We start from the raw sequence: 20,386 nt of genomic DNA, 5'->3' as shown, positions 1-20,386 counted from the left end.
GTCCCACCAAATACAGCAATGTACTGTCAGAATCTCTGCATTAGTGAAGAAAGACAGAGGAAACATACAACTGTCAGGTGAAGGTTGAAACACTGACTGTTGTGACTGCTGATAATATATTTGTGAGTGCTGGCTGTCTCTTTCATCTTGGTGTGGTAACTCTCCCCTCTCTACTCCAGCGTCGTCTCGTCTGGGCCGGGCTCTGGCCGAGCTCTTTGGTCTTCTGGTGAAGCTGTGTGTGGGTTCTCCAGTCCGACAGCGCCGCTCTCACCACGCCACCAGCACCGGCACAGCCCCCACCCCCGCCGCCCGGGCCACCGCCTCCTCCCTCACCAAGCTGCTTACCAAGGGCCTCAGCTGGCAGCCCCCGCCGTACACCCCTACCCCTCGTTTCAGGTACTCTACTGTTACCCCTACACCCCAACCCCTCGTTTCAGGTACTCTACTGTTACCCCTACCCCTCATTTCAGGTACTCTACTGTTACCCCTACCCCTCTTTTCAGGTACTCTACTGTTACCCCTACTCCCCTACCTCGTGTCAGTACTCTACTGTTACCCCTATACACCCCTACCCCTCGTTTTCAGGTACTCTACTGTTACCCCTCGTTTCAGGTATTCTACTGTTACCCCTACACTCTACCCCTTGTTTCAGGTACTCTACTGTTACCCCTCGTTTCAGGTATTCTACTGTTACCCCTACACTCTACCCTTTGTTTTCAGGTACTCTACTGTTACCCTACCCCTCGTTTCAGGTACTCTACTGTTACCCCTCGTTTCAGGTATTCTACTGTTACCCCTACACTCCTACCCTTTGTTTCAGGTACTCTACTGTTACCTCTACACCTCGTTTCAGGTACTCTACTGTTACCCTACAGCCCTACCCCTCGTTTCAGGTACTCTACTGTTACCCCTACACCCCTACCCCTCGTTTCATAAGGTTACTCTACTGTTACCCCTCTTTTTCAGGTATTCTACTGTTACCCCTACACTCCTACCCTTTGTTTCAGGTACTCTACTGTTACCTCTACACCTCGTTTCAGGTACTCTACTGTTAACCCTGCACCCCAACCCCTCGTCTCAGGTACTCTTTTACCCGTACACCCCCAGCCCTCGTTTCAGGTACTCTGTTACTCACAATGGCTACTTGGGTTGCTTCCGGATTCTCTACCCATCTCACGAAATGTGCACCTACACACCCAGTGGTGGAAACTTCCTTTAACTAATGCTTACACTAATTCAATAGATACTTCTGGAGGAGGGAAGAGACATCCCCCAAGGCTGTTCTGTAGATCTGAGAGGATTGGAGTTATCAGATGTGTGTTCTCATGGCCGTGATGTCTCTGCTCTCTCTTCCCCTACAGGCTGACGTTCTTCATCTGCTCGGTGGGCTTCACGTCCCCCATGCTGTTCGACGAGAGGAAGTACCCCTACCACCTCATGCTGCAGAAGTTCTTCTGCTCCGGAGGACACAACGCACTCTTTGAGTGAGTAKAACACCCTCCGTTAATAGACCTGTAGCTACAACCAGGCTCATTACTGTTGCTGCTCAGCTCACATCATTAATACCTGACGGAATATGTATTTGGCACTACCTTATTGCCAGGATAATTAATAGTATCATTGTAAGTAGGGCATTGAGTTTTCCCTGACCAGGAAACATTTGGGGACGTAATTGTGAGGGTACCCAACAAGAGCTTATGTTTCTCTGTCCATCGGCTCTGACACCTCTCGTTTCCCATCTCCCCAGGACATTTAACTGGGCCCTGTCTATGGGTGGTAAGGTGCCTGTCTCTGAGGGTCTGGAGCATGCAGAGCTGCCAGACGGGACAGGGGAGTTCTTGGATGCCTGGCTGATGCTGGTGGAGAAGATGGTGAACCCCAGTACTGTGCTGGACTCACCCCACAGCCTGCCTGTCAAGGTTCCCGGGGTCACACCCACCACCCCCCAGTTCAGCGCCCTGCGATTCCTCATAGTCACTCAGAAGGTAGGGGGATTGTTTAGTGGTGTGTGTGGTTTTTCCTGGATGTGTTTAACTATTCTTGTGGGGAACAGAAGTCCCCACAAGAATAGTAAACAAACGGAAATTTGACCTACGTGACATTTTGTTAGTCCTCACGAGGTCAAATGCTATTTCTAGGGGATTTAGGGATAAGGTTAAAATTAGTGTTGGGGTTAGAATTAGGTTACGGGTTAAGTTTAGGTTTTTGGGTTAAGGTAAGAGTACTGGTTAGGGTCAGGGAAAATAGGATGTTGAATGGGACTGAATTGTGTGTCCCCACAAGGTTAGTTATACAAGACTGTGTGTGTTAAATGAAAAAGTAAAACATTTTTGAGATGTATTTTTCGTTGCTCCCTCTAATCTTGAGCCACTCTCTCTGCCTCCCATTTAGGCAGCGTTCAGCTGCATCTGCAGCCTGTGGAACAGAAAGCCCCTTAAAGTGTACGGGGGCCGCATGGCTGAGTCCATGTTAGCGATACTGTGCCACATCCTGAGAGGAGAACCTGTCATCCAGGTGTGTTCTTTTATATAAGGTGCAGTGGCACACCAGAAGAGAGAAACTAGTGGGGGGAATTATTTGTAATGTACACATTTTCTTTGTCAAATTATCTTTTGAGGGATGGTTGCTAGTGGCATGTAATGAAATTTTGTTCATTCCTCCCAGGAGCGCCTGGCCAAGGAGAGGGAGGGCACGGCCCGTCCAGAGGAGGAGGGAGGTCTTGGGGCCTCTACGCTGCCTGTAGGCCCCAGCTCTGGAGGTGAGAGGAAATGGTTTATTTTCAACTACATTACATGGTAATGAATTATTTGATACAATGTATTTTTATACACATGAAGGATAAATGCACAATAACTATCCAACAGCACATAAAGATTTATAACACTTGAATGTAAAATCCAGGTGCAGGTGGAGCAGCAGTGGCCCCTGGAGCAGCAGTAAATGCAGGAGAGGGCCCTGCCGGGTCAGTTCCAGGACCAGCCATTGGAAGCAGTACAGCACCACCTGCACCAGGGGGTGCAGCAGAGGACTCCACTAACACTACTCCCAGGAGAGAGCCACCAGTTAACCAGGCTCAGCTACAGCAGGTGAGGAGGGTGTGGCTGTCGGTCCGGTCCGTGTGTGTTTTTGGATTCCTTTACCTTTTGTGACCGTTTCTTCATAGAAATGGCAGTTTTTGTCAGACCGTTTTCCTCATAGACAGTTTTTGGCATTAAACATGCATCATTCGACAGCTTTGATAGATATAACTGCTAGCATTGCTAGATACCGTTGAGAGCATTGGTTGCACTATTAGCATTGGTTGAAATTGTACTGTTCTGTTGTCAACCTCTTGTCCCCTTGAACCCTCACCCTGGTGTGGCCTGCTCCACTTTGTCTTGTGACAGGCTCAGGGAGGAAGCAGGGAGAGGCAGCCAAATGTCAACCAGCAGCAGCTACAGCAGGTATACAGCTAGCCTGCTCCACACTCAGGCGCGAGCGCACATTTGACTAGAATTGAATCTGATCTCTTGTTTGTAATGGGGTCCCGGCTGAAGGTGGCCAGGAGGAACCAGAGGGAGGGAGGGAGCAAGAGAGAGTGGGAGGCTGGATATCCCTTGGTTGGTGGAGCATTTTTGACACACACAGGAAACTGTTGAGCGTAAAAAACCCAGAAGCGTTGCAGTTCTTGACACAAACAGGTGCGCCTACCAGCTACCTACATACCCCGTTCGAAGGCACTTAAATATTTTGTCTTGCCCATTCACCATCTCAATGGAACACATACACAATCCATGTCTCAATTGTCTCAAGACTTAAAAATCCTTATTTAACCTGTCTCCTCTCCTTCATCTACACTGAAGTGGATTTAATAAGTGACATCAATAAGGGATCATAGATTTCACCTGGATTCACCTGGTCAGTCACAGAAAGAGCAGGTGTTCCTAATATTTTGTATAGTCACTGTATATAAAGCGTGAGATTGACTCACTGATCACACTGTGCCTTAGCCATAGTCTGCTCCTTTTCTCTCTCTCCCGCTCTCTCTCTCACACACACCAGCAGTTATGACAGTGCTTTATAGATACCCAGCCTAAAACGCCAAAGAGTAAGCAATACAGGGGCTAGGGAAAAACTCCCTAGAAGGAAGTCTTCTCTAACCCTGTCCTGTGACCCGTTTCTCCTCTAACCCTGTCCTGTAACCCGTTTCTCCTCTAACCCTGTCCTGTAACCCGTTTCTCCTCTAACCCTGTCCTGTAACCCGTTTCTCCTCTAACCCTGTCCTGTNACCCGTTTCTCCTCTAACCCTGTCCTGTAACCCGTTTCTCCTCTAACCCTGTCCTGTGACCCGTTTCTCCTCTAACCCTGTCCTGTGACCCGTTTCTCCTCTAACCCTGTCCTGTGACCCGTTTCTCCTCTAACCCTGTCCTGTAACCCGTTTCTCCTCTAACCCTGACCCGTTTCTCTGTCTGTCGTTTTTAACCGTTGTTCTCTCCTCTATCTAGCTGATGGACATGGGTTTCTCCAGAGAGCATGCCATGGAGGCCCTGGTGAACACCAGCACCATGGAGCAGGCCACAGAGTACCTGCTCACACACCCTCCTCCTCTACTCAGCGGAGCCGTCAGGGTACGACCACACACATACTTACGTGGGAACGCACACGTAAATACAGAACATGCAAATACAGAACATGCATACTCAGCCACGGTCCATTGACACACTATATACTCATATTACACGCACGCACAGGAACACACACACACGTCTCCTCCCGTAATGTGTGTTAAGTGTACTCTGTTGGTCTGTCTGTAGGACATGACCATGTCAGAGGAGGACCAGATGATGAGAGCCATCGCCATGTCTCTGGGACAAGAGGTCAGCATGGAACAGCGCTCTGATTCGCCCGAGGTGCGCTGCCACACACACACTAAGACACGCCCCCACTCAGGCGTACGGATGGAACATATTGCTGAATGAATGGACAACGGCTCATGAATGAATAACCAGGGCCCCCTCCAGAAAGGAGCTGTGGAGTCTACAATACACCCTAGGCACTTGTGTAGATTTGAAAATATTGTATAGGTTTGTAGCCTAGCGGTTAAGAGCATTGGGCCAGTAACTGAAAGGTTGCTCGTACTAATCTCTGAGCAGACTAGGTGAAAAATCTGTTAATGTGCCCTTAAGCAAGGCACTTAACCCTAGTCGCTCTGGATAAGATAGTTTGCTAAATGTCTAAAATGTAAAAGGATATAATGTTTTCCCCAAGCGCATGGAGTAGCCAGCCAAATAGAGAAAGTAGCCAACCAGCCTCCTCTGGTTAAGACTTTATTCCCAACAAGCTGTATTTTTCCTAGATTAGATTTTCAACCAGCAAATATCATGAAATAATAACTTTTTTCCCCCCACACTTTTATATGGTTAGTTTCATCAGCTGTTGTAGAACATGATATAAATCACAAGGGGAAAATATTTAGACTATACTGGGCCTAAAGAATCCTGTAAGAGTCTGCTGACTTCCACAGGCTTCAAGCTTCCTTTTTAAGAATTTTTCTCAGCTATCTGCAATATAGGTATGATAGACGAATGTAGCAGGTGTTTAACATGTGCTTTGCTACACAGAAAACAACAGCAGTTAACTAGTCCATTGTCAACACTCTGAAGTCGGTAGACCTATGTCAATAAGTATTAATAGGTTTAAAACAACTAGCCTACCTATTGTTCCTGCAGTGAGGCGGATTCACCATATTTTATAAACTAGTCAAGCTYGCCGTCCCTAAATCAGCACAGTAAATAGCATATGTGCCACCACTCCTTGGCTGCATATGAAACACACCTGGGTCCAAAGTTAATTTATTTTCTCACTGGGCCAAAATATACTGGCCTAAATCTACTGGCCTATCACAATTTCTACATGTTGTAGTTGTTAAATGGGTTGGGGTCATGGAGGGCCTATAGGTTGTCATGCTTTCTCTATATAGGCCTATTCAGCTATTAATAGGCTACATTTGGTTATTATATGTGTTAAAAAGCTGTGTAATATAATTCAAATAAGTCATGACTCCATTCTTTAGAACCGCAGTGTATTAATTGCATTCATTTKTGTTTGTAAATTATGYATTTTTGAGAAGATTTGAAAATAGGATGCTGCCCCCTTTAAGACAAATATTACAAAAGAAAGAGATCAACATGACCACAGTAGGCTAGCCAAGACCAATGCTACATGTCTTTTTTGCAGACTATCAACAGTATTGCTAGCCTATTGCTAGCCTATTGCTAGTATGTGCACAATCACTTAAAGTAAATAAGCTCAGTGAGTAGATGGATGGGCACTTCTTTTTACTCCGGACAGCTCGTGTGCATCAACCTATGTACTGCTCGGAGTTATGATTGGCAGGAGAGTGGTGGTGCTTGAATGAACGGCCTATCCTATTGGTCAAATACAAATAGCGTGACATTTACGTGTGTKGTCTTCAATGGTAGACTGACAGAGCAGGMAAATGTTGAACTGGATTGAAAAAAATGTGCTGAAAAGTTACTGGCCACCAAATGTTTTTACTGCCAGCAGGCCAACGTTAAAGTCAGACTATGCATGCAAAAGGAAAATCAATGTGCCAAAAAACAATTTGGCGAAGTGGATTTCGACATGCAAATTCACGCTCTCTCTGTGTAAAGAAATTTGACTGCAACCGCAGCGCACCCAACACACACACACCCAGGTACAGAGAGGCAGGACAGTCACACCAGCAGTGTGTTCCTGTCATCTCTCACCTAGATTGACAGGCTCCTGTCCTATCAATTGATGACTAGAAGATGCATGTTGTTCATTCTAGCAGGAGAGGGCTTGGCACTCTTTTTTTTCTCTCTCTTCTGACTAGCGATTTGAAAAGTAGTTCATTTTAAGTGGAGAAAGTACCCGGCTGAAAATGACTCTGTAATTATCTGTATTGCCGGCGCTAGTGGAAAACACTGGGTGTAGAATTCTATTTATTGTTGCAGCTTYTCATTTCATAGACCTGGTGAAATATCAGCTGTATTGCTTTTATCTGATGTATACACAGATTGGTTAGGGGTTGTTTCTGAAACTGGGCTCACACCACTTCACCCCCACACGTGCTCACAYTCCCTCCCTATGTCTTTCTCTCAGGAGGCGGCGCGTCATCGCGAGGAGGACGACAGGAGAGCCAGGGAGCGTACGGAGGAGGAGGAGGCTCGCTGCCTGGAGAGGTTCCTGGAGGCCGAGCCCCTGGACAGTACGGAGCTCCACGCCTTCACTGACTCCATGCTGCCCGGCTGCTTCCACCTGCTGGACGAGCTGCCAGACACCGTCTATCGCCTCTGTGACTTGCTCATGACCGCCATCAAGAGGAGTGGTCCCGAGTACAGGGACCTCATCCTTCGACAGGTGGTCAACCAGGTATGTGTAATACCAATTGGTCAATGCCTTGGAGAAGTGATGAAGATTGCTAGTGTTGTCACTCTGTTAATGACCTCTGGGCAATAAGCTGTAGTATTGTCCTTGTGACCGTCTGCACCAATTATTTGAGTTCTCTGTGTCCTGTATGTCAGGGTTTTCCAATCTCTGTCCTGGGGCTCCCCCTGGGTGCACGTCTTGGTTTTTGCCCTAGSACTACACAGCTGATTCAAATAACCAACTCATCAAGATTTGATTATCAGCTGTGTAGTGCTAGGGCAAAACCCATAACGTGCACTCGGGGGAGCCCCTGGACAGAGATTGGGAAACTCTGCTGTGTGAAATGTCAAGGTGTGATCTATTAAAGTATGTAATCTTTGACATGTGTAGGTGTGGGAGGCAGCAGACGTGCTCATCAAGGCAGCAATACCCCTGACCACCAGTGACACCAAGACTGTGTCYGAGTGGACCAGACAGATGGCTACCCTGCCCCAGGCCTCCAACCTGGCAACACGCATCCTGCTGCTCACACTGCTCTTTGAGGTACGGACACACGCACGYAGACAGAAAAACCTCCTGCTCAAACTACTTTAGTGACAGACACATAGATGAACAGTAATTCCTTCCTCACACACCCCCACCGGCCCTGAATGTTGAGCCATGCTGTCTTCTGTTCCCTGTAGGAGTTGAAGCTGTCATGTGCTAGGGTGGTGGAGAACAGTGGGATCCTCAATGTGCTCATCAAGCTGCTAGAAGTAGTGCAGCCCTGTCTGCAGGCTGCCAAGGAGCAGAAGGACATCCAGACGCCCAAGTGAGTAGCACCCCCCAAAACTGTGTATTTAGAGTTGGCCCAACTTTTAAAATTGTGAATATTGTTCTAATTCAGTTACAAAGCATTATTTAAATATTTCCCATGTAATATAATGGGAGCTAACATGACTGCCATAAAATGAAAAAATGAAGTGTCATACATGTAACTGCATCATAATGCAGAAACAATTGTCCAAGGCTCTAAATACATGGCTCTGCCATCCCCCAGGCTCTGACAGCAAACGGACTAAAGGACCGTTAYTGAGATTAGCTAGCTAGCACATGTGCACATCCTGCTACAAATGGCGGCATGAACGATCTTCATTTTTTTAACAAAGCCTTTTCTTATTAGAGCGATACTTGTTTTTCGTACTTGGGTGAGGTAAATATATAAGCATTGCATCTGTCAGACAAAAGGCGATGTACAACACGACTGAACGTTGTCTGTCYGACTGTGTACAGGTGGATCACTCCAGTGCTGCTGATCATTGACTTCTATGAGAAAATGGCTGTTTCATCCAAACGCAGAGCGCAGATGAACAAGGTAAGAGGAATGTCCCCGTGCAACAAAGTTTATCCCACATTATAGGATATGCATGTGATTACCATTGTATTGCCATGTCTGGTCTTTTAGTCAACCTTCTCTCACTACAATTAAAAAATAAAAATAATTTCTCCTTTTGTCCCCACACCCCCTCCACTCTCTCCAGTACCTGCAGCCCAATGGTAATAACTGGCGTTGGTTTGACGACCGGTCGGGGCGCTGGTGCAGCTACTCTGCCTCTAACAACGGCACTATAGACTCAGCCTGGAGGGCCGGGGAGAGCAGCGTCCGATTCACCGCAGGACGCAGGAGATACACCGTACAGTTCAACACCATGGTCCAGGTATAGAGAGATGTATATTGGGAAAGTATTCAGACCTGTGACTTTTTCCACATTTTGTTAGGTTACAGCCTTATTTTTTTCCCTCATCAATCTGCACACAATAMCCCATAATGACGAAGCATAAACAGGTTTTTAGACATTTTTGCTAATTTATTAAAGATTAAAACWGATCACATTTACATAACGATTCAGACCCTTTACTCAGTACTTTGTTGAAGCACCTTTSGCAGCGATTACAGCCTCGAGTCTTCTTGGGTATGATGCTACAAGCTTGGCACACCTGTATTTGGGGAGTTTCGGGCTCTTGCTGGGCCACTCAAGGACATTCAGAGACTTGTCCCGAAGCCACTCCTGCGTTGTCTTGTTGGAAGGTGAACCTTTGCCCCAGTCTGAGGTCCTGAGMGGTTCGAACAGGTTTTCATCAAGGATCTCTCTGTGCTTTGCTCCGTTCATCTTTGCTTCGATCCTGACTAGTCTCCCAGTCCCTGCTGCTGAAAAACATCCCCACAACATGATTCTGCCACCACCATGCATCACCGTAGGGATGGTGGCAGGTTCCTTCCAGACGTGACACTTGGCATTCAGGCCAAAGCATTCAATAAATCTCTGGTTTCATCAGACCAGAGAATCTTGTTTCTCATGGTCTGAGAGTCTTTACGTGCCTTTTGGCAAACTGCTGCCGAGATTGTTGTCTTTCTGGAAGGTTCTCCTATCTCATCATAGGATCTCTAGATCTCTGTGACCATCGGGTTCTTGGTCACCTCACTGTCCATGGCCCTTATCACGCCCCTGCTCAGTTTGGCCAGGCGGCCCGCTCTAGGAAGAGTCTTGGTGGTTCCAAATTTCTTCCATTTAAGAATGATGGAGGGAACTGTGTTCTTGGGGACCTTCAATGCTGCAGACATTTTTTGGTAACCCTCCCTAGAACCGTGCCTCGACACAATCCTGTCTCGGAGCTCTACGTACAACTCCAACCTCATGGTTTTTGCTCTGACATGCACTGTCAACTGTGGGAYCTGATATAGACAGGTGTGCTTTTTCAAATCCTTTCCAATCAATTTAATTTACCACAGGTGGACTCCAATCAAGTTGTAGAAACATCTCAAGGAGGATCAATAGAAACAGGATGCACCTGAGCTCAATTTCGAGASTCATAGCGAAGGGTCTGAATACTTATGTAGGTATTTCTTTTTTTTTATATATACATTTGAAAAAATGTAAACTGGTTTTTGCTTTGTCATAATGGGGTATTGTGTGCAAATTGCTAAAGATTTATTTGGTATTTAATCAATTTTAGAATAAGGCTGTAACMTAACTCAATGGCCAGTTTATTAGGTACACCCATCTAGTACTGGGTCGGACCACCCTTTGCCTCCYAGAACAGCCTGACTTGTTCGGGGCATGGATTCTACAAGGATTCCACTGGGATATTGGTCCATGCTGACGCGATGGCATCACGCAGTTCCTGCAGATTGGACGGCGGTACATCACCTCCACCAGCCTGTACCGTTGACACCAGGCAGGATTGTGCCATGGACTCATGATGCTTACACCAAATCCTGACTCTGCCATCAGCATGACTCAAAAGGAACCGAGGCTCGTCAGACCAGGCAATGTTTTTCTCGTCCTCAATTGTCCAGTGTTAGTGATYGTGTGCCCACTGGAGCTGCTTCTTAGCTGATCGGAGTCGAACCCGTTGTGGTTGTCTGCACACCACCGTTGTACTGTGCCATTATTTGTGGCCTGCCTGTTAGCTTGCTCGATTCTTGCCATTCTCCTTCAACCTCTCATCAATAAGTTGTTTTTGTCCACAGGACTGCCTCTGACTGGATGTTTTTTGTTTGTGGCACCATTCTTGGGAAACCCTAGACAATGTTGCGCGTGAAAATCCCACAGGGCTGTCGTTTCTGAGATCCTGGATCCGGCGTGCCTGGCAACGACGATCATAGCAGGCGYCAAGTCTTTTAGGTCACTTGTTTTGCCCGTTGYGATGTTCAATCGAACAGTAACTGAATGTCWMTGTCTGCCTGCTTTATATAGCAAGCCACGGCCACGTAGGAGCGCTCCATTCTGGTGAAAGTAGTTGTGTACCTAATAAACTCGCCGGTGAGGAGCCTCTTCTATACAGAGACCACTCAAAGGAACAGAGTCGACAGTGGATTTTTTTTGACTAAGGAATACTTTAATAAATCCTGGTGCTCAATGGAGAGTATTCATTGAAAGTGCTTATCAGTCCAGTTATGGGCATAATTTGGGTCTGGGAAACCATTGACTTGTATATCTTTGTTCTATTCCAGGTGAATGAGGAGACTGGTAACCGTCGTCCGGTGATGCTGACGGTTCAGAGAGTGCCTCGCGTTCCTAAACCTGCCAAAACTGGCAGCATGACGGACTCTGAGAGGGAGGAGGGGGACAAGGGCAAGGCAGAGGAGACGCAGACAGACCCAGGTGATGACTGGATAGGAGCTACTGTTCTAGTATAGCCTCGAACAGATACCTGAGACTGATGAGGGGGACATGGGCAAGCCATAGGATAGAGAGACCCAGATAATGGACCTACTGCCTTCTACAGTGCCTTCAGAAATTATTCACACCCCTTGACTTTTTCCACATTTTGATGGCCTACACACAATACCCCATAATATTAGTGGAATTATGTTTTTACAAGTTAATGAAAAGCTAAAGTGTCAGGGCACTAAGTATTCAATCGCTTTATGGCCTAAATAAGTTCAGGAGGAAAAATGTGCTAAAATCACATGATGGGTTGCATGGACTCACTCTGAATTTTTTTAACATTATTTTTGAATGTTTACCTTATCTCTGTACCCCACACATACAATTATCTGTAAGGTCCTTCAGTCGAGCCATCAATTTCAAACACAGATTCAACCACAAAAACCTGGGAGGTTTTCCAATGCCTCGCAAAGAAGGGAAACTATTGGTAGATAGGTATCAAAAAAAATAAAGCAGACATTTAATATCCCTTTGAGCATGGTGAAGTTATTAACTACATTTTAGATGGTGTCAATACACCCAGTCACTACAAAGATGCAGGTGTCCTTCCTAACTCCGTTGCCCGAGAGGAAGGAAACTGCTCAGGGATTTCACAATAAGGCCAATGGTGATTTTAAAACAGTTAGAGATTAATGGCTGTGAGAAAACTGAGGATGGATCAACAACATTGTTGTTACTCCACAATACCATCCTAAATTAGAGTGAAAAAGTAAGCCTGTACAGAATAAAAATATTGCAATACGTGTTTTTTATTTGTAATTAAGCACTAAACTGCCAAAAAAATTGTCAAAGAAATGTATTTTATGTTTTGAATACAAATATGTTTGGGGCAAACAGATCACTGAGTACCACTTTTTTTTAAATATTTTCAAGCACGGTGGTAGCTGCATCATGTTATGGATGTGCTCGTCATCGGCAAGGACTAGGGAGTTTTTTATATTGATAAAAAATAAATGGAATAGTGCTGAGCACAGGCAAAATACAAATGTCTGCTTTCCAACAGACACTTGAAGACAAATGTACCTTTTCAGCAGGACAATAACCTAAAGCACAAGGCCAAATATACACTGGAGTTGCTTACTGAGACGACATTGAATGTTCCTGAGTGGCCTAGTTACAGTTTTGACTTAAATCAGCTTGAAAATCTATGGCAAGACTTAAAAATTGCTGTCTAGTAATGATCAACAACCAACTTTACAGAGCTTGAAGAGTTGAAAAAGAATGAGCAAATATTGTACAATCCAGGTTTGCAAAGCTCTTAGACTTACCCAAAAAGACTCATAGCTGTAATTGCTGTCAAAGGTGATTCTAACATGTATTGACTCAAGGTGTTGAATACTTATCTAACAAGATATATTTGTTTAAAAATGTTTTGTTATACTTTTTCTTTCTCTTTGACAGAGTATTTTGTGTAGATCGGGGGAAAAAAAGAAGATTTGAAGCCATTTTAATCCCAATTTGTAACAACAAAATGTAGAAAGGGTGTGAATACTTCCTGAAGGCACTGTAGATTTATAGCTTTGGAAGAAATATGCGCAACTCCAGTGTTTATAAGCAAAGTGTGAAGTGTTGACCTTTTATTAGACATTGCTATTGTCACAAAGCACACTTTGTTTAGATGAAAAATGTATAAATGTATGTATACTGTTACTTTAGTTGAATACCATAGTCAAATCCTCCCCTCTCTCTTTCAGACTCTGCACCAGTAGCCGTGGAGATGAGTGCTCCTAAAGATGACAACACTTCCCCTCAACTAAAGGAGTCCTTCTCTGGTCCCTCTGCTCCTGCTGCCCCCCCTCCCGCAGCCCCCCTGGACCCCACGTCTGAACGCACCGGGGCAGGAGGAGCCATCGTTGTGCAGGGCCTGACAGAGGACATGACCACGGTGCTCATCAGAGCCTGTGTATCCATGATAAGTGTCCCCGTGGACCCAGACACCCTCCACGCCACACTAAGGTTCCTACTTTTATTTTGTTCTCTCTTAAGTCTTGAATCTTATGGAAATGCAGTGTTTTCCATTAGTCTTGCCTAATCAGCTTGTTGGACAAATTTTCAGCTGACTACTTTGTCCACTTCATATTCATATTAGCTAGGCTACTTTTCATTTAAGTTTCTGTCGAGCCCTCTCTCGCTGGAAGGAACGATATGGATCTTCTAGCGATCTATTGATAGGATWGGTGCTGACCTGTTGCACCCTCGACAACCACTGTGATTATTATTATTTGACCCTGCTGGTCATCTATGAACATTTGAACATCTTGGCCATGTTCTGTTATAATCTCCACCTGGCACAGCAAGAAGAGGACTGGCCACCCCTCATAGCCTGGTTCCTGTCTAGGTTTCTTCCTAGGTTCTGGCCTTTCTAGGGAGTTTTTCCTAGTCACCGTGCTTCTACACCTGCATTGCTTGCTGTTTGGGTTTTTAGGCTGGGTTTCTGTACAGCACTTTGAGATATCAGCTGATGTAAGAAGGGCTTTATAAATAAATTTGATTTGATAGGTGCCTGTCAGTCACAAAGCAAGCGATGACAAAGAAACGCAGTCTGCTGTCTGTCCTGCCTGCCAGTGCAATTTGTGTGCACTGTATTTGGTTGCAGTCAAATTTCTTTACATGGAGGGAGTGGGAATTTGCATTTCCGATGTAATGTAAGTGGTTACGATGAGTCCGTAATCCACAATTTGGCCAAATTGTTTTTTGGAACATTCCATTTGTTTTCTTTCTGGTGTTTCACATAGCTGGCCACGTGGTGTTGTTATGCATAATAGGCTATTTACTGGGCTTACAGCTGAACAGCAAGTGTTGACCAACTTATACAAGGTGTAGAACTGACTGAATAAAGTCCATCTTCTATATCCCTTTGCCATTCATAAATCATACAATGTGGTTATATGTACATGGTATCACATCTGAACAAGGAAACCGAAGGGTTTCCTTTCCTAGGATGTCTGGACTTGCCAGACAGTGATGCTAAAGTGAGCGAGTCTCGTCAGTCAGTGTAGCCTACCAAATCGTATCGGTGAGAGAGCTGTTCATTTGGTTCCCTAATTTGCTACTAGTAGGCCTATGGCATTTTGCCGATTATCTACAGATAAATTATGAAAACATTAGATGAAGATGGTGAATCATCACTGCAGGAAGAATAGGTAGTAGAGAGCCTCATTCTGGAATCCAGGCATTAAAGCGGAATTCAACTATATAAAAAAACTATTTTTATTGACCTTAGTAGGGAATCAACTAAATGTATACATTTGCCCAAGTTTATCATAAGATATGAACTGAATGCATCAGTTATCTTTTATTTCCTGCAACTTTCTGAAGAGGCAACACAAATGCCCCTTCTCTGTGTACGCGGTGTGTTCGTCTACCTCTTTGTGTTGCCATTAGCCATGATGCTCATGAAACGCCTTCTTATAGTTGGAAAGGCTTTCTCAAAAACCTTCTCAATTAAACGTTAACTACAAAGTAGCCTATGCTTACCTTTCAGAATGATATCGTGATTGTTTTCATCATTCCAGTGGGTATTTGTTTTGCCAACTCCCATCACGTGTGCTACAAAAACACAGCTAAACAACAGCCTCTTGCTAGGAGCACACTGGGATTAAAGGGGAACTACACCCAAAAATCAACATTTATACAGATATTTCCCAGACCTCAAAAGTGGTTTCCTGATTTGGTTTAAGCATTGTTGTGGACTTGGAACTAGGCTTGGGCAGTATACCATATACAGGGGTATTTGGAAATTGCCAAAGGAGGGTTTTTCAATACTGTCATTATTGTTTATACTTTGTTTGATGATCTATTTTTATAAATTTGGATATTTGTAGCTACTTTTTAAGTAAATACCTGCAGTCAACTTGTACATTACTTTAGAAGATAAGGAATATCGAGTTAATTTAAAAATGTTATTACTAACCTTACTGGTAGTCCCCAGTCACGTGGCCTTTACAAGCACACAACAATGAGAGATCGGAGCCTTGTTGTGGAGTAGTATGGAATCCAGACCTAAATGTTTGCCAGCTAGATATCTTATAACTTAACTGTCTAAAATGTGCTAAATGCTCTGCAGTTGTGCATTTGATTTGCTAATTTATTAGCTTGTTACCTAAGTGGTTACCCTCTTCCATAATCAAGTTTCGCATGGTAACAGCGGAGAATCCCCTCCTTGATCAAGTGCCTTGCTGTCTAATATTTATTTTGTGCATGCAGCAAACTGTGTAGTGTTTTTGAGCTACTTCTATAACTTTCAGCTGGGATGTCAGTCCTGCAAATAATCTAGGTCAGAGACTGTATAACATGTTAGCAATGCGCTCGTTAGCATTTMKTTAGCATTCTCTATAGGATTTTASATCTATTTGTTAGCATTGCTAACCTACTGATTACAAAGGTTCAGTGAAAATAGCGGTCCTTCTGTTCARTGCCGGTATTACCAAATATCCTGGTATGACAGTATGGATACTTCTCAAGCCAACTGAGCGCATCCAATGTTGTGGGAATTCATTTCTTGTAGTAAAACTGTAAATAAGACTTCAATCTTGAAGATTAATTGTTTAAAAAATAAAAATAAATAATTTATATATATATTTTTTTTAAGTAATGTTATTTTACTTGTTCATACATTATCAGTGATTTCAATTATAAAGTAATCTCTTTCTACATAATACCACAACTACATTTTCCTGGTATTCAATCATTTTGCTGTGTATTTCGGATGGAATCAAGGCATTTAGAATGTGCTCGATGCCACAAATGGAGCTCCTTAGGCAAAATATTTTGAACCCAGGGGGCCAGACCCACCCGGCCCAGGTCATGCTGGCTGTCTACTTTTTCTATTTTACTACTCTAAGTACTTGTTGCACACTAAAAAGTGTCATGAAAGTGCTGTACAAATCAAATGTAGTAGTTTTATTTTACTGATCAGTAATGGGAAATTGGTTTGCGTCAGTCATAAAATGGCATCATTTGAGTCACAACTGCAAAACGTAACATTAAATACATCTATATATAAATTGTACTGGAAGAACTGTCATCAATTGGACTGTGTGTAATTTATAATTATTCTTCAGGCTGTGCCTGCGCCTGACGAGAACCCACCACTACGCCATGATGTTTGCTGAGCTGAAGAGTACCAGGATGATCTTGGGGCTGACGCAGGGGTCGGGGTTCAACGGCTTCACGCCGCTCGTCACCCTGCTATTCAGACACATCATTGAGGACCCCGCCACTCTACGCCACACCATGGAGAAGGTACTGGAACACTTTCACCTATTTCAACTATTTGATGATATTTTCAGTTTTCTGATCAGTGCAGCTGAGGGCAAGGAGAAACTTAGAGGAGCAAACTTTAGACTGTTGACAAACCCCCAGTCAGTGTTAAAATGTAGTGCACTATAGCCATTTGTAATTTGCACTTAGTGTCTGTCTGACTTCTAGGTGGTGCGGTCAGCAGTGACCAGTGGGGCGGGCAGCACCACGTCAGGTGTGGTATCAGGCTCTCTGGGCTCCAGAGAGATTAACTACATCCTGCGCGTTCTGGGCCCGGCCGCCTGCCGGAACCCAGACTGCTTCGCAGACACGGCCAACAGCTGCGTCCGGATCGCCCTACCTGCACCCCGCGGAGCTGGTACGGGTACGTTAAAACACTCTGATAGGAGTCTGGATAGTTGAATGTCCACAGGTCTATCCGGTTCAAAGGACCATGCAAAACAGTGTGGTGTGGTGACCAAATCTTTCTGAAACTACTTCTGAATACATCTGACAGACCTGTGGCCAGTAAACTATCCGCTTGCACCTATAGCTCTCAGCTAGTGCCCCTATTTTACAGTGTGACTTAATGTGACAGTGTGTGTGTGTGGTTGCTTTAAGTGTTGGCATCTTTTTCTCACTCTGCTTAGCGTCAGATGATGAGTTTGAGAACCTGCGTATCAAGGGGCCCAACGCGGTGCAGCTGGTGAAGACCACCCCCCTCAAGCTGTCTCCGCTGCCCCCCATCCCTGACACCATCAAAGAGGTCATCTATGACATGCTCAACGCCCTGGCCGCCTACCACGCACCTGAAGAGGGTAAGACCCTCACACAAGCACCCTATCCCAATTTGTGTTTCCTCGGTACCTTGCGTCCTATGTCCTCGCCTCCTTCACTATATTGAACAAGGCCCCTCCCCTCGGTTCTTAATCTCCAATGCATTAGGAGAAGGAGGGGAGGAGAGAGGATGTGAGGAATGAAAAGACATCAATGGATTGAGACAGCAAGCCGTACACCGAGTGTACAAAACATTAAGAGCACCTTCCTAATATTGAGTTGCACCCCCCCCCTTGCCCTCAGAACAGCTTGTGTCAAGTTGATCGTTCTTGATACACACGAGAAACTGTTGGGCGTGAAAAACACAGCAGTGTTGCAGTTCTTGCCACAAACCGGTGCTTCTGCCACCTACCTCCACACCCTGTTCAAATGCACTTAAAGCTTCTGTCTTGCCAATTCACCCTMTGAATGACACAAATACACTATCCATGTCTCAATTGTCTCAAGGCTTAAAAATCCTTCTTTAACCTGTCTCCTCCCCTTCATCTACACTGATTGAAGTGGATTTAACAAGTGACATCAATAAGAGATCATAGCTTTCACCTGGTCAGTCTATGTAATGGAAGCAGCAGGTGTTCCTGCTACACGTGTGTAAAGTGAAAGGTTCTGTGGGCTAACTTCCTGTGTGTCTCTTGTGTAGCTGAGCGTCCAGAGGAGCCTGCTGTGGYGGTGCCCGGGGGGCAGGACCTGTGTCAGATCCTCCAGGACGATGATGTCTACCAGCAGTACAGACTCACCAGACAGGGCAGTGACTTCGACTCACAGTCCGCTTTCCACATCAACGTAAGTGGCTGGCTGGCTGTTTGTGAGAGTCCTTCTGGCCATGGTCCTGTTTCAGTAGTGGATACACTAGCGAAACGTTTTGCAACAGAAAACAGAAGTGTTCTTATTGGAAGTTTAGGTTATACCTCTCCGTTTCAAAATGTTTTCCCACCGACTGAACAGGGCCCAAGAGTGAGTATTATCAATGGAAACATATTAATATGTATGTTTTGAAAACTGCTGTATTAGTCTAGATATTGTAAATAATATTTTCTCCATCTCTCCTCGTTCTCTCAGGCCCAGGTGTTTACTGCTGATGGTGCTGTGGCTGACTCCTCTCAGTCTGGCACGCCCCAGGGAGAAGGTGAGGCACTCCCTCCCTGCTCTTCACCTCCAGCCTCTACTGGTATTGACTACATTTACATCCTTACACTTCTTCCTTTTGTTTGATTACATTTTAGGATGAAAATATACAATATAGTGTGTTTACACAAAATGTATGAAAAAGGATTTTGTCACGACTGCATCCTTAAAAATGTCTTCTAACAACCTCTCTGCCTCTACTTTATCCCAACTCCTCTCTTCTTTATCCCCTCCGTACATTTCCCTCTCATCTCCTCTCCCCAGCCTCTACTCCAGAGGAGATGCGTGAGGAGAAGAAGGAGGTGGAGGGTGAGAACGGAGCCAGCTCAGAGGAGGGTAAGGGGGCCAAGGCTAAGGCCTCCAAGCCCCTGATGCCCACCTCCACCATCCTGCGTCTCCTGGCAGAGCTGGTCAGGTCCTAYGTGGGCATCGCCACCCTCATAGCATCCTACTGCTACACGGCCGGACAGTCTGAGCTCATCAAGGAGGTGGGTTGGTTCGCCTGGACAAAACTTAAATTTTTCGAAGTCTATTTGTATTGAGATTTTTACTACTGTAATACATTTAGCATTAAGAACCCAAAGGGATCAAAGCTTGAAGTTTCCCCAACTCTGTCCTCGGGACCCCCAGAGATGCACGTTTTGTTTTTTTACCTAACACTACACAGCTGATTCAAGTGATCGGAGCTGGATGATTAGGTCATTATATTATCAGCTGTGTAGATGCAAGGGCAAAAACCAAAACGTGCAGCCGGTGGGATCCTGAGGCTCGAGTTGGGGAAACCCTGCTTTCAGTACTTGAAAATGCGTTCACAAACTCCTGTTCAACTCTTCCCATCCCTGTGTTGCCGTAGCCTTTACTTGAACACGAAACAGAATGCAAATTCACATGAGCACCACAATGCCTACTCCACCCATGCTCTACCAAGGTTTTTCATCACACTTTGATCTTGTACAGTAGCTATGTTGGTCCATTGTACTTCAAACAACTTGTGTAGGCAGGTTGATTGTGGATTCAAACCTTCTCAAATAGCCTAATTCAAACTCTTAGCGGAGGTGCTCCCACAATAATGTSARTTTGTACTGCATACAATGTAAAGTGTTGGCTTTTTCACACACCAAAAGCTTTGCTACTTACAAGATTGAGTAAGCTGTTTTGTCTTGTAGTGATGTGGTGTCTGCCTGTATTTCCTTAAACCTTTATTTTGGCAATACATGTCAATATTTCATAACATGTTTTTTTGGTCCGTAGGTGTCCAACATAACAGCAGGTGGTGGTGTTGTACACAGTCACTCATATAGATATCGAGGTCTTTACAGCCTGTCTGCATTCCTGTTTTCTTTCATCATTAGCTTACCTGTGTAATGCTGACATCAGCTCAGAACCACTTGTTTTATCGATTGCTGTGCTCTGTCAAATGTATATTTAGTCTAAAGTTTGTATTTCTATTTGTAATAGATTGACACTATAATACATTTACACTAGGCCTGTATCTAAAAATACATACAGCCTAATGAGACGTGCATACATAATGTTAATTCGGAAAGTGTTCAGACCCCTACACCTTTTCCACATTTTGT

The 20,386-nt window shown here is 44.8% G+C and overlaps 1 protein-coding gene across 1 annotated transcript in view; it reads left to right on the top strand.

Moving 5' to 3' along the window:
* The window catches only part of LOC111966132 (E3 ubiquitin-protein ligase HUWE1-like), an 82,609-nt gene that overhangs the window by 22,369 nt on the left and 39,854 nt on the right, over nucleotides 1-20,386 (top strand). Inside the window, 22 exon segments of the mRNA XM_070444585.1 lie at nucleotides 180-396; nucleotides 1,362-1,484; nucleotides 1,748-1,985; nucleotides 2,392-2,514; nucleotides 2,665-2,758; nucleotides 2,902-3,086; nucleotides 3,387-3,443; nucleotides 4,485-4,607; nucleotides 4,794-4,889; nucleotides 7,126-7,395; nucleotides 7,783-7,935; nucleotides 8,076-8,203; nucleotides 8,665-8,746; nucleotides 8,913-9,089; nucleotides 11,387-11,537; nucleotides 13,298-13,559; nucleotides 16,667-16,847; nucleotides 17,034-17,229; nucleotides 17,495-17,662; nucleotides 18,322-18,464; nucleotides 18,741-18,807; nucleotides 19,071-19,294. Of these exon segments, the coding sequence (XP_070300686.1) occupies nucleotides 180-396; nucleotides 1,362-1,484; nucleotides 1,748-1,985; nucleotides 2,392-2,514; nucleotides 2,665-2,758; nucleotides 2,902-3,086; nucleotides 3,387-3,443; nucleotides 4,485-4,607; nucleotides 4,794-4,889; nucleotides 7,126-7,395; nucleotides 7,783-7,935; nucleotides 8,076-8,203; nucleotides 8,665-8,746; nucleotides 8,913-9,089; nucleotides 11,387-11,537; nucleotides 13,298-13,559; nucleotides 16,667-16,847; nucleotides 17,034-17,229; nucleotides 17,495-17,662; nucleotides 18,322-18,464; nucleotides 18,741-18,807; nucleotides 19,071-19,294 (3,458 nt within the window).

Source organism: Salvelinus sp. IW2-2015, linkage group LG7 (genome assembly GCF_002910315.2).
Source record: "Salvelinus sp. IW2-2015 linkage group LG7, ASM291031v2, whole genome shotgun sequence".
In the NCBI taxonomy this organism is placed as follows: Eukaryota; Metazoa; Chordata; class Actinopteri; order Salmoniformes; family Salmonidae; genus Salvelinus; species Salvelinus sp. IW2-2015.
The sequence above is the reverse complement of the archived record's forward strand: the minus strand, read 5'-3'. Positions and strand labels throughout refer to the sequence as shown.